The following is an 18878-nucleotide window of genomic DNA, read 5'->3' on the forward strand; positions in this document are numbered from 1 at the left end:
GAGACAGTCAGCATCTAGGTGTTTTCTTCCACTTTTGCACACTATAGTAATGTCATTCTCTTGAAGATGTACTGTTCACCTGGCGAGTCGTCCTGTTGGAACCTTAAGACCTGTCAACAAAAAAGTGAATGATGGTTTGTAACAACTGTGAATGGCCTTCCATAGAGATACTGTCAGAATTTGCACATGGCTCAGATCACAACAAGACATTCTCTTTCTGTAGTTGAGTAGTTTGTCGGCTTTTGTAAGTGTCCTAGAAGCATAGGCTATAACCTTCTCTTTTCCATCTGAAATTTGCACCAGAACAACACTGATCTCATACCCACTGGCATCTGTGTGTAGTTCTGTAGGTGCTCTCTCGTACAGACCAAGTACAGGGTCAGTCGTCAGAGCTTTTCGCAGCACATCAAAGAATGTTGTTGAGCACCACTCCATATAAATTTAGCATTGGCTTTTAACAACTCTTGAAGTGGTCTGGCTTTGATACAAAAGTCTTTCATAAAACGATGGTAATAAGAACATAATCCGAGGAAGCTTCTCACATCTCTAATACTTTTAGGAATAGGTAATTATGTTATAGATCTCACCTTCTCTGGGTCTGGCCGCACACCTTCGTTTGACGCAAGGCGTCCAAGTATGTTGATTTCTGTTGCTCCAAAGAGACACTTTTTGGATTAAGTTTCAGTCCGCCTTGTTGGAGATACTTAAGAACGGCCCTCAGTCTTTTTTACGTGTTCATCAGATGTCTCTGAGAATACTATAATGTCATCTAAATAACAAGGACCCATTGTCGACTTCAGGTGACTCAGAAGATTATCCGTCATCTGTTCAAAAGGTGCTGGTACATTACACAAACCAAACGGCATTACCTTAAACTCATACAGGCCCTCAGGGGTGATGAATGCGGTTTTCTCACGATCAGCCTCATCTACTTCGATTTGCCAGTATCCCGAGTACATGTCCATGATTGAGAAAAACTTAGCCCCCCTTCAGACAATCTAGTGTATCGTCAATTCATGGAAGGGGGTAAACATCCATTTTAGTTATCTTATTAAGCTTCCTGTAATCCACACAAAAGAGCCAACTGCCATCCTTCTTCCTGGCGAGAACCATTGTTGATGACAATGGGCTCTGCGAAGGCTGAATGATGTCATTCTTCATCATTTTCTCTACCTTGTCGCAAATTATTCAACGTTCCGTTGCTGATACATGGTAAGCTCTCTGGCTTATTCGTTGATGGTCTCCAGTGCTAATCTGGTGCTTCACCGTCGATTTGTCTAATTTGCTCTTCACCTGTGGATTGAAGCATTCAGAGAATTCTTGAAGAATGGCAAGTAGCTTCTTCTGTTGTTCCTTAGTAAGATCTGGTGATAGTCGAGCTAGAAGATCTTGTCTCGTAGTGGTAGGGCCAATTTTGCCCACAGACTCGGTATGGGAGGTTTCTATGATGCTCAGCTGTTTTGCAATTAACAGCTCAGCGTTTGCTACGCACATGCATCTTGGAAGGATCTGCGGTTCTCGGCGACAGTTAACTATCCACAGTTTGCCGAATCCGTTCTTAAGTGAGACAATAGAGGCTGGAATGACCAAGTTATTCTTCAGTGGTATGCTTCTCTTACCTTCCACTACAAGATCCATGGGTTGATGCATGGCATGACACGTGGCAGTCACCTTTCTAGCACTGACTGCAGGAATGATCACTTCATCCAGCACACACAGTCTCCACACACTCAGATGCGCATCTTCCTGTCCGCAGTATTTCATCTCATCTAGCATAATCTTTGAGCGACCACAATCTATAATTGCCTGAGAAGCTTTCAAAAAGTCCCATCCGAGAATGACGTCATGACCACACTCTTGTAAGACGATGAATTCTAAGGGCTGTGTATGGCCACTTATACCGACATGAATGACACATCTTCCTGTAGGTTTTACATATTTCTCATTAGCAACCTTCAGCAGAGATGTTTTGTTGTTGATAAATACGGTTTTCTGCAACCGGTCACGGTACTTCTCCGAAATGACTGAATATGATGCTCCAAAGTCCACAAGACCTTGGGCTGGTCAGCCATCCATGAGGATATCGCCGTAGTTTCCTATCAATTTTGTAGTGATTGCTGACGGAGGATTTTTCTCTTTAGCGGCCTCACCTCCAAGGAAGGTTGCACCCTTTGCGGCGATAATGACCTATGTTGTCCTGCACCCAAATCTTCTTGTTCATCTTCATCGTCCCGGAATTGGTGTTGGCTAAGATTCGTCTGCTGTCTTCTGACGCGGGCGTCATCAAATATCTGCCACCTTTCACGACAATAGCACACCACATGTCCCAGTTGTCCCCAGTGGAAACATACTGGTTGGTTATCCTGGGTCCTCCAGATGTCAGTCTTCCTTGGTGCCCAAACAGGTTCCTCATGCAGCATTGTAGGAACGTAACTTCACCTGTTTCTCAACTTTTTCACCGTTTTAAAGAGAAATGAAGGACAAGAGATTAGGTTCAATGTCGGTTCCACTTCCTTCCTTATGACCTCTTGAAGCGTCTCGGTTTTCTGCTCGCCGTGCAATCCAAGTGCCTTCTGAACTTCCTCTCTCACTATCTGATGAAGAACACTTGTGAAATCAGTTCCTTCCTCCATCACAGACATCGATACGACGTTTGAAGCCGTTCAAACTTCTTGCGTGTAATTCCTTTTGATGCATTGTCTCGATATACTGGCACCATTTCGTGAAGTCATCTGCTGTCGAAACCTCCTTCAGGAGTGGGGCTTGATACACATCCTTAGCAACACCCTTCATGAGGTGTGCAACCTTGTCTTCCTCCTTCGTTCTAGGATCCACTGTTGTACACAGCTCCAAGACGTCTTGAATGTAGGATGCTGTAGTTTCTCCTGGACGCTGTGCCCTGCACTTTAATTTATCTTCAGCCTTGCACTTCTGTTGTTGTGTGTCACCGAAATACTTGCGCAGTTCTGCCTGGAATACTTCCCAGCTTGTGAACTTCTCCTCGTTGTTCTCATACCATTGCTTGGCAGTGTGCTCCAAGTTGAAAAATACGCTAGCCAAACACACGGTGTCATCCCATTTGTTAAATTTGGCTATACACTCATATACCTTCAGCCACTTGGTTGGATCTTGGCCATAGACACCAGAGAACCCGGAAGGATGTCTCATATGGTGGCACACAGTTGCTGTCATCGCAACATCCTCTTTTTTTCTGTCTCCGATAGATTGCGATCCGTTGAATATGACTCAAACTCGGGTTTCTCGCCACATAAACGGCGGCTGTGTCGTGGCCTGATGGGAGCCACTGTGTTGTCGATAATGTGCGCTCTCACAAGTTCCAGTGCCTAGCATCTCAACCAGAACAATGTCATGTAGAAGAAGGTGTAGTTAAATGAATGACAAACACTAACTTCACTTAACGAAGGTTTATTCAGCACTTGCACATACAAGAGCACGGAGCCAACTGCCTCCGGCCAGAACACATACGGTAGATATACATTTACAGAACATTCCAGTGCAGTGATTCTTGATGTTTCTGGATACTTCCAGAATGTACGCGAACCTAATGTAGAAATTAAAATTTTACAGTTCAGGTGAGTTTTGAACTCATGACCCTCCATGCGACAGTCTAGTATTATAACCACTACACCACGGTGCCTGTGCTACTCAGCTTTTTCTGTGACAATATTGCTGAACAGGTCATCATAGGACTGACGTAATTTCAACATGACCCCTTTCCTTTATTTTACATATTCAGTATTTAAGTAAGTGACATTTATTGCTACAACACGTTTTTTACCCCTTTTTTGTCTTATGAGATTTCCATCAGCCAGCATGTTGTTACTTTGGTTGATCCTTTGTTTATATGACTCTTTTTTTTTTTTTTTCTTTTTTCGATACTCTAATGAAAAAATATTGACTTAGAACACCTATATTTGTCGAATTATTGGTGTTACATACATAACCTGTTAATGCAATTGTTTGCAGATTTATTAGCTGTATCTTTCAAGTTACACGACATAGGTGTTTGTCAGCAGACATGAGTTGCCAAACTGCATCACCTCGGCCATGTGGTGGTCTTTCACAATGGAGCACACATGATTACTGTTGTCCCCTCCTGTAGCTCGCCCCATGTGCAGGAACAGACCAACTTTTAACCTTGTTCATATTATGCAATTCCAAACAAATAACAAATTACTTATTTGAAGAAGTTTTGGACTTGCAGCAGGTCGTAGTCAACGACATTCATGATATTTCAGCTGGGCTCCTGCCATCAAAGGCTGGCAAAGTTGTCCTGTGTTCTGCAGTATATAGCATGCTGTGAATATTCCACACATGAATCAACATAATGTTGACAGACTGACCATACTACCCGGCGGCAAAGACCTCACTGGTGGAACTGCAGAGCTCAGCTGTCCTCTGTGTTGCCACTTACTGCTGCCACCAGTGCCCTCTGTCATCTTCAGTTTGAGCAAAATATGCAGATGATAGGGTTCCAAGCAATATACAGCTGGTAATCACTATCACAGTTCATCAGATTTTTCACTGTGCAAACTTCCAAGGATTCTTTAACATTGAAATCCAAAATAGATGTTGCTGTGACCATAAGTATTGTTTTATGATACTCCGTTGTATTCCCGGTGCAGATGCAATGTCGGCAAAAGTAGACTTGATTGGTTGCAACAGGTGAGTGCAGTGTTGATGTTTGGTGCAACTTTGTTTCACAGTGTGCATGGTCTGGCCTATATAAGCCGCACAATACTGGCAGGGTATTTCATAAATTTGAGCCTTCGAGAGTAAAAAAACTGTCCTTCACTGATCCCAGGAGCTCGGATATCTTTGGTGGGTGGAAAAACACTTGCACTTGGAAATTTCAAAGGATTCTTGCTATTTTAAGTGAAATATTGCCAGCAAAGAGAGGGAAAGCTAGAGATTGTGTTGGTGTGCTCTCCTCTTGATCCACTTCCTGGTTCTTGGTTGTAGCTAATAGCACCCTGTTAATCTGCCAGATAGAATATACATTTTCCCTGAACGCTGTCTTTAGCTGGACAAGCTCTTTAGGCAAACTATCTGTGCAGAGACACTGTGAGCCCTGTGTACAAGTGTTTTAAGCAAATTGTCGTTTGCAATGGATGGTGATAACTCAGTGATTGTAAATATAAGTTGGTATGAGTGGGCTTAAGATAAACTGAATGCCCCAGAGAGCCATCAGTATTCTGTTTAAGTAAAACATGCAGGAAAGGCAGTAACCATCTTTCTATAATTCCATAGTGAACCAGACATTCTTATGAATGCTGTTGAGGTGATGTAAAAACTCTTATCAATTTATCCTCACCATGAGGGCACCGTACAAAAGTATCATCCACATACCTCCAAAATGCAGTTGGTTTAAGGGCTGCTGGTATAAGTGCTCTCCGCTCAAAGCGCTTCATAAGAAAAGGTGGCTGCCAGAGGAGGCAGAGGACTACCCATGATGACACCATCAGTTCATTATTAAAGAAACTATGAAAATATGGATGGCAAAAAATCTGATGAACCACAACAGCAGCTATCAGCTGGATAACATGTGGAATTCTATCATCTCTATGATTTACTCAAGTCGAAGGCAACAGTGGGTACTGATGACAGCTGCTGGCTAGTATGGTCTGCCTGTCAACATGATATTCACGCATGCACAGATTACTCACAGCACACTATATGTTGCAATTTGATGAACACCTTCGTCATTGTTCAATGGCTCACCTGAGGATGACTGACAAGTGCCTAGTTGAAATATGGAGTATAGTTGTAAATGACCAGCTGAAAGCCCAAGATTTCTTCAAAACCCAGTTCATTGCAAAAATTTTAAAATTCACAGGGAGTGACTAATAAGTACCATAAGTAAAGATCAACAGGTAGATATTAAATGAAACTCTACATGTGAAATTCCTGGGTGTCCAAACAGATGACAAGTTGAGGTTGCACAAAAAAGTCGATAAGTTGTCCAAAAAGCTCAGTTCTGCCTGTATGTGAAAATACAGTGTAACCCCACTTTTACATTGCCAGAATTAATGTTTTCCCATTGTTTACAACATTTTTATTGCTTCCTTCAAATTTCCAATGTCTACAATGTCAATTCACACCCAATTTAGTGTCAATATATTTATCGTTATTTCACAGTTTACGCTTTATGAAAAAAATGTTCATGGAGAAAAACCTGATGTAAAATGATGCTGGCATGGTGTTGGCTGTCAAGTAGTGTTTACAAACGTTACATGGTTAAGTTTCTTGACACTAGGGTGCTCTACTCAGTGGGTCTGAACCAGTAAATGGGTAAAATTTGGAACCATTCATGCCGTGCCTCCTGCTGCTGCCAGGCTCTACTCGGTGTGGTGGCTGATGGGAGTAACTAGGTTCATTCGAATAAAAATATCGTGACTGATCACAACCATTACCAAACTGTCTCTACAGCATATGCACAATTTTATGATTGCTGTGATCGTCATGACACCTTTGTAGAAGCATATTTAGTGTGCTTCATCATTTGGGCACTTGTAGTGCTACTTGACACCTTCACTCACTTTGCATTGCTCAAATATTTTTGTTTTAGATACAACACTGGTTACATATTTTTTCATGTTGAGCAAAGTGTGTTTCAAGAATTTATTCTCGCTGTCAAGTACACTATTTATGTATGGATTTTTTGTGATGGTACACAAATAGTGTGAGTGATAGTTTACGTGTGTATGGTTTTCTACATAACTGAGGAGACACACTGCCTGATAACCTCAAAAAGATGACAACAGTCCAAGAGACGTAGAACAATATATTTGCAAACACCACAAAAAATGCTTAGGTAAATGTTTGCACTTGACAACGAGAAAAAATTCTTGAAACGCATCATGCTAAGCATGAAAAAATACATAACTGGTCCAGTATTCCATTATTTAAGTAATGAATTACAGCTGCGGGCTTTTGAAAAACATTGATTATGATGTATGTAGTTGAGTCAAATGTTTCTACTTCCCAAACAGTTATCAGTTCCAGTTACATCAGCACTTCTTATTAGAAAATAAAGATTTGTCAGATAATAAACAAGTTCCTGATGAATGTTTTGATACGTTTTATGTACATATAGTACAAAAATGAAAGGGGTATCCTATATGTAACTTTTACAGATTAAAACATTATTTCCCACATTTTACATTTTCCCACATTTTACGCCATTTTTCTGAAGTCCCTTGGGAAGTGTAAAAGTGGGGCTTCACTGTATGTCTTATTATGTTACCCTGCAGACAGGATTTCTGCCATACCTTGTGTTCATTCACCCAGTACTGGCATATGGCATAATCTTCTTATGAGGTGCAGCTAATCTCAAAAAAGTATTTATTCTGCTGAAGTCTACAGTATGGATATTATGTAAAGCTGATAACTGAACATCTCGGACAAGGGCGTTAGTAGACCATAGAATTATTACAATCATGCTCTATGTTATTTACTCCATAACTGTATTTTGAGCAATAATAAGCCTTAATTTTTGATGAACTGTGAAATTCACCACCACAATACTGCAGGTGTTAAACTTAGTGCAAAAGTCTTTAATAGCACATTGATTGCATAAATTAAGCAAGAATCTGGAAATCCCGAAATATTCAGAACTATAGTAAGAGAGTACCTTATTAGGTACTCCTATAACTTATCTGGATATTTTGACTTGAATGTGTAGATTCCGGTTAACACTATTGTTTATATTAAAGATTTTAACTTTATCAGTATATAGACAGCTGCTGATAGCTGCATTACATGTACTCTAGAAATAATTCCTATGATTAGATATTGGTAGGCTAGCACTAGAAGTAATTGGTTGTTAGTATACTATACAGAAAAGTTGTCTGCAGTGGCTGCCTCCCTTGAGTTAATGTATCATGTGGCTCATTTTACTTTTCCTGAAGATTCTCCTTCATGTTGAGATTTATGGTACACAGTATGTGGCTAAATCAGTGACCATATGCTGAACTATTACATAAAAATCTATTTGCTTTTTTTCATTTTCATTCTTTAATGCCTGTGGTTTATATTGCTATGAGGTACCAAAATCCACTAATACGAAGTTCTTGTTATTCCAAAGCTGTCCGCACATCGACAATGCATTTGAAAGTCAACACTGAGCGTGCCGAGTTTCTGACGTTGTACAATGGAAAAGCACGTAGGGTAGTCTTTCCAAATGTGTAGAGCAGGGCTTCACAACAAACATGCTCATGGACCAAGCTGTGAGCTGCAGGGCACGAGCATATAGCACGGTACCCCCACTACCGGCACATGACGGAGAGGGGGGAGCCGAGTGGGGGACAGAACAGCTGCCATCGCATGTTCATCAGTCACTTTATATTATTACCACAAATGGAACAAATAAAGACAAATGTACACATGTTACATAATTTTATTAATGTATACTTCTCTACTTTTCTTAATGTAATTTGTGAGGTATTATACAAAAATTAAGTTGTTAATGTGTAGGATTCGTGGTTCTCTTGCATTTTTCCCTCTTAACAATTGCTTCTGTGTTTGGAGTAATTGCATTGCAGATGCAGCATGCAGTTTAGATTACAATCATACAGCAAGTTTCTCAGAGGCATCTTATTACTTTTCTTTACAGAGCAGTTGTTCACAAACATACATGGAACTAATAATTGATATTATTGTAGCTGTCAGTTTGTGGAAACAAGGCAATCTATCCTGAGGGAAGGTTCCAAAAGTTTTTCTTGTTCTGGAATTTGTATTTGTGTTCTCTGTCACACTGCAGGTAAATAATTTCTAGTTGTAGTTCAGGATGAATTTCTTCAATACTCGCTGAAAATGCTGAGGAGAACAGATGAAAATCACTTTCTAATGCCATCAGATTTTGAAAATGTTGCTCAAATTCTTCCTTAAGAGAAACTAAAATATGTGAATAGTGTTGAAAGTCTTTTTTACCAAGAGCATCTTGCATATACAATAATTTTGGAAAATGATCTAGATTTACGTATTTCCATTTTAAAAGCTTCTATTCAGTCTTTGAAATGAATAATCACCAGATCCTTACCCTGTAGTGAAATGTTCGAAGCATTAGACAGCTAGTTCTATTTGCTAAGAAGATGAGATCACTTTTCCATAATGGCTCTTTCAGTTCAGGAACACACATGTTATTTATTTCCACAAAAATATTTATCTCATGTAATAGAGACAAAAAAACTGATTTAATAATTTTCCATGACTAAGCCAGTGGACTTCACTGCAATAAGGCAGGCTACCATACTAGCTCTTAAAATCCTCAAGACAGTTTCTAAATTGCCTTTGTTGTAGTCCATACCTCCTTGTATAACTGGTTTTATGAACATCAACACTCATCCCATTTTTTTTTTTTTTTAGAGTAATACTCTTTGCACATAAGTTCTCTTGGCATATTATACAGTGAACGCCTGTGATTTCATTTGAAACAGAAAGCTTTTGCATTTTCTCCTTCATCAGCATAACAAACCTTGATTTCTTTCCTGTCCTCGCTGGCACATCATGTGTTGACACAGAAACCAAAGAATTTTACAACAATCCTATATTTTCTATAATACAGCTTAAAATGTTACTTCCAATTGTGATTACCACATCAAGGAGCTCCTCTCACACCTCAGGGTCCCTATTAACAATTTTAATAAAAATGGCAAGCTGGGGTGTGCCCATGATATCAACACTTTCGTCCAGAGCTGCAGAATATGGCACAAAATCCTTACAAAATATGTGCAAGGTGGCTCTGGGTGTCATCGGCCATGTCATGTATGTGACACATGATGGTCATGTTAGATAATGGCACCATCTGAAATTGATCTACTTGAGATAGACATTCTGAAGCAACTGCCACACATTCTCTTATTAAATCGCCATCCATGAAGGGGCACAGGGGTTTTACTAAAAGCAAAGCAACTTTGTAACTTACTCGAGAAGCAGACTCAGTTGATTTTTCTTCATCACCAGATCTTCTACAGAGAACCATAATTTTCAATAAACAGATACATTTCCTTCCATTGAGAGTTAAACTGCGAAGGCACGGTTGGAGTTACGCAATGATGACTTGACTGTTAACCAGATGAGAGCACTGTTACAATTGACTGTATTATTTTATAAGGTAAACGGTTGATGCAAATTGAATGCTGAAAGTGTGCTTGTATTTCACCTCCGTACCCACTAATGCGACCTTGAATCTGATTGCAAGAAAGTGCATGAGGAAGTGTGGGTACTCACACTCAAAATCTGCGAGATTTTAAGTCATGGTGTAGAGCAATATGAAGCATGAGAGATGTTCTGAATGTACGTTTGAACATAGTCCAGTGAGGTGGAAGAATGCCACATATGTCACAAGCATGCCATCTCGTTTTAGTAAAGAGTCTGGAGATGCCATATTGGCTCTCAGTTGAAGCCCATATTGGGTGGATTTTATATTATAACTTTTGTCCTACGAATATATGTTGATTCAAAGCACCAGAAAACTGATCTGTCGAAAACCCATTATTTATTGGTGGGATTTGTTGTGATAAGATCATGGGAAACACGATATTGATAGTTAAATAATTTTTGAATTGTGACTTGCGTTTTATGGAAGTATACTGTTTCAGTGGCAAAGGTGCACTTAAAATCCATCAAAAACTCATTTTTTGTGGTACGATTTGTTGTAATTTAGTGTCAGTTAGTAATATACATGTGATTAAAGCCTTCAGAAGTTAGCAACATACAAGACAAGGTCACACGTTATGGACGTTCAGTGTAGTGTAGTGAATAGAGATAGAGAGTTACAAAGTGATGTGTGATGGGTAGCAGGTTCACATCTCATTACATCAATTTTTTTTTTACGTGCCTTCATGTTTTCAAATAGGTTCTGAGACTTTCTTTTTAATCTAATACAAGTATATTCTATAACATTCTACATAAATATAAGGGCGCTCTCTCTCTCTCTCAGTAGTGTGTGTTTGATTGACTGTATCTAGAAGGGAGCTTGTACTACTTGCAGAAAGAGATTTTGCACTTTCTTATTTAATCTTGTATTTCAATTTTTCTTAAGGTTCTGCTGCTGAATGGAAACAGTGATCATATAAGAATGGTCTTAGGGTTTTACCAAAAAGTGCAAATGATGAAATAATTTTCATCGTAGGTGGAACACTGTTGTAAATTTGTATTACCCTATCTGTAATGGAATTTTTGCCCTTATTGACTGTATATGAATCTTTCCTTTTTGCCTTGTAACATGTTCATGGATATTTAAGTTTTTATTTGTGTACACTATAGACAGAACAACATGACCAGCACATGGACAAAGTAGCAAATGTGCATTTTAGTAGACTTTTACACTTGTCCATTTTCTTAAAAAAAAAACTGTTTGTTTTGCTATCCAGAACAGCCGACACCTGCTGCTTGAGTATGCTGTGATTGCATATACCATTTTGAGACACACATACCGTATACACAAGCCACATCGTTTCTGAGCATTCAGCAGCATGTTGAACTCGGCATGCTCAACGTTAATTTTCAAATGAACAGTCTGTGTCAATGGCTTTACAGCTGTCAAAGCAGTGCACAGTGTTAATTTGTGAACCCCATGTAAATAACTGTTCAAGAATCCAAAAATTCTGTCACAGTGGTTAAATGAGACCTGGAAATTGTGATTTTCAATGTACCATAGATTCTGATGATGACTGAACACACTGAAATGCATAAAGTGGTGTCAAAGCAACTGATTTTGCTGTAAAAAATTTACCATAATTATTTAAGTGTTCAACTGAATGTTTGCTTACCTCTGTTGAGATTTTATGCCATGCCGTTAACCTCATTTTGCTTCTACACTCAGAGTAAGAGCCTTTGTTTTTGCAGATTCACGCCACCACCACCGTCACCATCGGCCCGCCGCCACCCTCCATTGCATCATGCACATCATAGGTCATTATCAGAGACTGTAAAGCAACCCAATGGTAGTACTGTACACAGGCTATCAGATGCAAATTCAAGACTGGGCTGTGATACAACGGATAATGGTGCACAGGGATTCTGGAAGACACCAAGTGATACAGAGTGGGATGAGAACAGAGTTGTCGGGTAGGGACTTACGCTGTTAGTTGTAGTCATTTGTGCTTCAGTGGCACTATTTGTTGTTCTGCTTCACTCCCTACTTGAGTTATTTGTATTCACTCCTAAATGTTTTGCCATATATATAAGTATATAGGTTTTTACAGTATTTGTATGCACATTTTCTAATTTGACCATGTGTTTTTTTGGGAATGGGGGTGGAGTGAGACACACACTCCCAAGCATGTATGCATGTATTTATATACACAGTTACTAAAATGCATGTGAAGCACAGCAGCTGCAAAATGGAAGACATCTTATAGAATGGATGCAGGTTTTTCATAGTTCAAATGTGGACAAAGTGTGCTGTAAAAGAAACTTCTTTTTTAAGTGTCTGTTTACAATTTTGTGTTTGGTATTTATTTTTTAGTATTTAGTGAGAGATCATGTTAATGTGCAACACTGTAGATAGTTTTACAAGCATGGAGTTAAGATATTCAAACTTATAGCTCATGATTATTTTTCAAGCAGCTTTAAGTTAGACTGGTAATAAATGAATTACCTGTGTTGGAAAAAGTCAGTGTTGGATTATGAGTGGAAACCATTTGGCATGTAATAAGACTTTAATATTTTACATTTGAACAGTAGTGAGTACTAAACAGACCCTGGTAACGTCTGTGTTGTTTAACATTTTACGTTTGACTAGTAATGAGTACTAAACAGATACTGGTAATGTCTTGTGTTCTTAATGTTACAAATCATAAGTTTAGATTTTGACATAAATGCAAAACTGAATTTTGTTTCATTGTGTCCATTACAAAGTCAGTACGATGATGATAGCGGATTTTAAAAACCTGAAGAACTGTCAAGTAGGAATAATCTTTTTTTCTTACTTGTTTCACTTTCATTTCCTATGCTTGTCTTTTGATGTTATTTTCCTCTTGCCACTGTTTTGCCCCCAAGTTTGTTCCATCTGTCTTTGTTGTGAATACCAGTTACATTTAAGGTATTGTAATGCCATGACAGTCTGATTTTTGAGAAGACTGAAAAAATGTCCAGACAGTTAACTGGTCAGGTGATACAGATAATTGTCTGTTGCAGAGATGGCGTTATCGACTTGTCATACTATCTCCATAGGACAACAATTTTATTATATTGTGTCTTCTTGTTTGTATCAAAAGCAAAATTCTCTTGGGAAAATTATAAAATTTCTAGGAGACAGAATGGTTGGCGGGCCGGTGGTTCTCAGTGTGGTGTCTTAATGACCTGGTCCTCCTTTCAAATTTTACCTAACTTATCCCTGTTTCCTCCTTCAGAAAAGAACTAAAAGTTCTTATTCTTCTTTCTAAGGCTTTCTAGAATGAACACAGTATGATTTTCAGTTAATTTCTGAAAACTGTCTTGTTCAATAAGATTTCTTACAGTATAATTCTAATACCAACTTATTTAAATGGAGTAAACTTGAAGTGTATCCTTACTTGGTTAGTGTATGCACAGTTGTCATTATGACTGTTGTAACTGACTGATTTTTGTAAACTTGCTATGGTTATTAGTTCTCTTAGAGTGGTGATCCAACCACAATAAGGCCTGCTGCACACAGTTGTTTAGCAGCACTAAAGTCTGCTGTGCATAATGGTTTCTTAATATCCTTTCAGAAAGGAGCAAAATATGGAACTTCTTATATGCAGCAAACTGTAATGGTGTTATGTGCTTTGCAGACAGGTCCAGTTGCTGAGGGGATGCAAGCTCACATACTTTCATTCACAAATAATATAAATATTTAATTAGTGATGAAGGTTACAGACCATAGCAGATTGCTGATGAATACTTCAGCAAGCATTGTATATTGATGTCACTAATGATAACTTTAAAACGATGCTCAGAAAAAAAATATATTTTTGTTTTGAAAATGCACAAATAAACATTGTGGGCTCATGGAAGAAGACAAACTAAAGTTCACTGCAAATGAGTGTCCAGAGTAGAATTTTGGGAAATACGTGGAGTGTGCATAAAAGAAAGGGGAAACAAAAGTATCAGTTACAGAAGTCTGGATCAAACGGGGCGGAGCAATAGATGGAAATCTAGAAAATTACAATTTGTTGGGTGAAAAGTCCATGATGGCTGCTTTTCTGTGTTGTACTGTCAGCTATGTCAAGTTAGATATAGCAACGAAGACACCTAAGAATTTAAGCATGTGCAACGATAACAACATTGTTGATTTCTAAAAGTTCTGATATTTTTAGAGTTCTTGAATATTAAGATTCTATAGCATGGAAAGAAGCTAAGTAAAACAGTGTGAGCAAGTATGAAACCTTATATCATGTAGAAAGATGCAAATAATCACTTGCACTTTGCATTTTAATTGTGGTTATTTCCGACTCCCAGTGTTGTGAGAAAAGAAGCACTTCTGGCTGGCTTCTGACTTTTTGATGGTTTTGTGCAGTTGCCAGCAAACACATCATGGTTCCTGTGAGTTTTCCTGGCCCTTTTCCATTACCATGCCTGATGTTATGCTTGCATCAGTGATGAGCTTCCATCCAGAACTACACGTGAAATTCTATCTGATATGTAGTTCTCACTCTTGTCTGTTTGGATATTGTACAAGTGCATTGTTTATGTAAATTGCTAATTTGCAGTTGTATTGGGAGCTTTCTAAACTGCAAGACATATAACATTCTCTCACAGTGAGTATTTGTCACTTTCTGTACCCAATTAATAAATTGATTGAGCTGTATGTTCCAAGACTATTGCTTCCAAAAACAATGTTAATTCTGAGAGTGCCGCTCTTGAAAATTGGAGTTACTGGGCATTATCCAATTGTGCAAAACACACCACTGCTAAAGTAATTTGCAATAAATAGCTACTAGAAGTCTGGTGACAATCTCTGCCACATATTCAGCAGAGAATCTGACCAGCTATCTATTGGGTACAGGTGCTCTGTGTTCATGCATATACTTCTTTGTACAGTGTTACAGTTTTTAACACTCTAATGTTATGGGAGTAATGCTCTTTCTAGTGTCAGGGAAGAAGAAAGAGCAGGGGAAATTGAATTTAAGGAGAGTAATTGGTCTGGATGAAGAGAGCTTCAGTACAAAAGTGATTGTAATTCTGCACTGGCTGGTAATCGGAAGCTATCTGTGGACTTGATGAAGAGAGTAAAGATTATCAATCAATTTGTCAATTGAATTTGGTAATTGTATTTTCTAAAGATTCACTACGAACATGAAAAAAGGTTAGTGATGAAAAGTTGCCTCTGTGCCCTTGCCTTCCACAACTACCTAGTTTTCATTTCTTTTACATAGAACTTGAGTATCATGGTTTCCATTGGGCCCCTTTATGATTGTGCATATGTTTTCCCAAAAAACCCCACCCCCTTTATAACTATACTATGATTTGTCGAAAGCTGCTTGAAAAGCACTTCCTAATCTATTGTTACTTTGGATATTTTGTAATGCAACCAAATGCAGGAACTTATTAATAGGATTTATCTTTTTATGTTGATCATTTCAAAAACTATGATTTATAAGTTAGTAGTTCTTTACACCTTTTGCGTTTTATCCTATGTTATTCTGCTCTGATTACTGAATGCTACAAGGGACATGGAAAAATGTATGGCAACTAAAATAAACACAGTGCTTTCCACGAGAGTGATCATATATTTGCTAAAAACACATATTGCATATTTCATTTTTGAATGGCAATTATTTAAAGTCTTGCAGTTGCATTTATGATATATTACAGTTCCTCCATGTTCCCTCTTCTTTGAATCACATGATAAAGTAATTTCAGAATTGTGATCAATTAGGTCATTAAAATGAAATGTCTTACAGTCTAAATTGAGAATTGTCATTAAATACTGCATATCATGATAACAGCTATTGTAGTTAGGAGACCCTACTTATATCATTATATTGACTGACTGGTCTTTTTTGTTTCTGCATGTCCTGTTGCACATTGTCACAGTATAAGGTAAATGTATTGTCACTATACTGAATTGTCCAGACTGGCTCTTTAATTTAGTAGGTGGTGAAAATACATGTGTAAGAAAAAGAGTATTCATGTATTATTTTCACTCTTCATGGGTCTGATAACTTTGTTTCAGAGCTCTTGTGGTGCATTGAATAGTTTTAATTTTAATGAATTAATATTTCCACAAAACTAACTACTGGTACCAACAATGATTATTTGCTGTTCTGTGTAGAAGTAAAAGTTGGTTGTTAACTATATGGTATATTATTAAGCTCACTGATGAAAAATATATTGTTTTGAGCTACGTGACACATTGAATAAGCCACAGGGCTCCTTTATTTCGGAGGAACACTGGTCAAATTGCCTTTTGACTATCCTGATGTAGCTTTTCTGTGGTTTCACTAAATCAGTTCAGGTGAATGCCTACACAAATCCTTCTCTCATCCTTGCCTTATTGGACTAGTACTACATCTGCAATGAGCACGTTGCCAGTAAGACATTAGAATTAACTTATATTTATTTGTAATAACAGTATACTAGTATTACTGTTGTTGTTGTTGTTGTTGTTGTTGGTATAACCTTCTCTAAACGAAGCTCCATATTCTCTTATCTGCTTTTCATTCGCATCAAGTCACTCATTCGTTTTATATTAGAACCATATGAAAAGTCCCATTTTTCTTTACTAGCTTTACTTAATGGGACATGTTACTATAAGGGGCTGTCAAATGAAAACAACACGGATGGAACAACAGTAAGTAAACTGTTTATTATTTCAAAATGTCGCCAAGGTTGTTCTGAGTACCGTATTTACTCGAATCTAAGCCGCACTCGAATCCAACCCGCACCTGAAAAATGAGACTCGAAATCGAGGAAAAAATTTTCCCGAATCTAAGCCGCACCTGAAATTTGAGACTAGAAATTCAAGGGGAGAGAAAAGTTTTAGGCCGCACCTCCAAATCGAAACAAAGTTGGTCCATTCTAATATGAGACACGATTTAGGTCGAATGAATGACGATACAGCTACGGTAGTTTGGTTCGAGTCGTAAGCTTAGCAGTTAAGCTTTACCAAGTAGCCATTGCTATGCATCAGGCACGCCGTCCGTATTTATATGGGTACCATTCCTTTTTCACGTACTTCGTCTGGTTTGAATTGATTGCTTATTTTTCTTTGATTTGATAAGTGCCATTCTCTTTGTTATAGGTGTTTACGTCACTCGGTGAAAATGCATTACTGTACTGTGTCATGCATTGTTTGTCGCAGTCTGGTAATAAGTGTTTATGACCCATCGCCGCTCACGGCATGGCTTACTTTTGTGCAAGCTACTGCCGCTTTTTTTAAAAAAAAAAAAAAAAAAAAAAAGGAGAGAGAGAGAGAGAGGAATTGTCTCATTAGCGAAACAATGGCAAGAGACTGCAATTTGTTGTTACTTACACTGCTTTCTTTCATAATGATCAACAAGAACCAAATAATAGACTGCGTATGATAGATGATGTTCTGAACGAGAGTTTAGCGAAAAATTTTCTCCATTGGAAAATCTTTGCAGACGCCTCTTTAGTACATTACATTCTGCACAGAAATTAGTCATCTTAGATTTAAAAATCTAGTGAATTGCCGTGCTTCATCACTGACTGTATCACTATTAGGCATAAGAATAATACGAATATAAACATGACATGATATGTATATTCTTCCACGTTTGCTGTTGTCTCACTAGTTTCGTAGTTTATTAGGCAGACAGGATTTAAATGTGATAGCAGCAAACACGAAAGAATACATGGCAAAATGTTTATATTCGTATCATTCTTATAGTGAAGAGAATACTGCATGTGATTCACAATTCATAAAAGTTCCTATTAGCAACCATCTTTTCTCACAGGTAGGAAAAAATTCAGAACGCAGAGTTGGCCATATTGACAAACATCCCAAACAGTCTTGCCAGTCGGATTTTCGTAGTGCATTGAAATGCTGTTACATTCGAAGATGAACAATACAGAATTTGTATTTATTTCGTTGGATAATGTATGAAAATGCAGTGGTCGAAACTCGGGGCGGAGAAAAAAAGCTCGTCTTCCACTTTTTTAAAAAATTTATTTACTGACGCAGAGGTTTTGGTGCCAGTATTTATCTTTGTGCCCTCAAAGCATGCCTGCGTAGCGCTACATATATTCGACAACAGAAGTTAGTTGTGGCGGCACCTACCAACATTTTTCGGAACTTCCGATTACTTTGCACTCGATTCTAAGCCGCAGGCGGTTTTTTGGATTACAAAAACCAGAAAAAAAGTGCGGCTTAGATTCGAGTAAATACGGTACACTTCAGAAGTTTTGCTGGGAAGTCCTTACACATCCTCCATACAGTCCTGGTCCCTCCCCAAGTAATTTCCTTATTTTTGGAACCCCGGGGAAAGATGTTTGTGGCCACTGATTTGCGTTGGATGAAGAGGTGCACACCTGGTTACAACCATGATTCCTCCTCTAGACAACTACAAACATTTTCCATGAAGGCATTGACCTTCATGTCTCACGGTGGTGGAATAATTATTAACGGTTCTGGTGATCACTTGTGAAATAAGATACAGTTTACTTACTTTTTTCCAACATGGCTCATTTTCATTTGACTACTACTTGTATTGTGCAAAATTTCTTCAGCAATAAAGTTCATTGATTATAGCCATAGGCAATATTGTATGTATGATAAAACCATTTTGTATGAATTATCTGAAAATTTTGCTGATAGGTAATTATCATTCACAGTGCTTTGAGAACAGGAAACATGAAAGAACTGCATATCATGAGTAAATGCAACAGTAAAATCTGGAATTTATATGGAACCTGCTAGTTATAAA

General features: G+C 38.2%; 1 protein-coding gene across 1 annotated transcript in view; it reads left to right on the plus strand.

Annotated features, from left to right (window-relative positions):
• Window positions 1–18878, plus strand: part of LOC126470993 (dual specificity mitogen-activated protein kinase kinase 7-like) — a 179451-nt gene that overhangs the window by 101766 nt on the left and 58807 nt on the right. The window contains exon 8 of the mRNA XM_050099043.1: window positions 11872–12093. Within this exon, the coding sequence (XP_049955000.1) occupies window positions 11872–12093 (222 nt within the window). The remainder of the gene's footprint in view (window positions 1–11871; window positions 12094–18878) is intronic.

The sequence above is a fragment of the Schistocerca serialis genome, chromosome 3, assembly GCF_023864345.2.
Source record: "Schistocerca serialis cubense isolate TAMUIC-IGC-003099 chromosome 3, iqSchSeri2.2, whole genome shotgun sequence".
NCBI lineage: Eukaryota > Metazoa > Arthropoda > Insecta > Orthoptera > Acrididae > Schistocerca > Schistocerca serialis.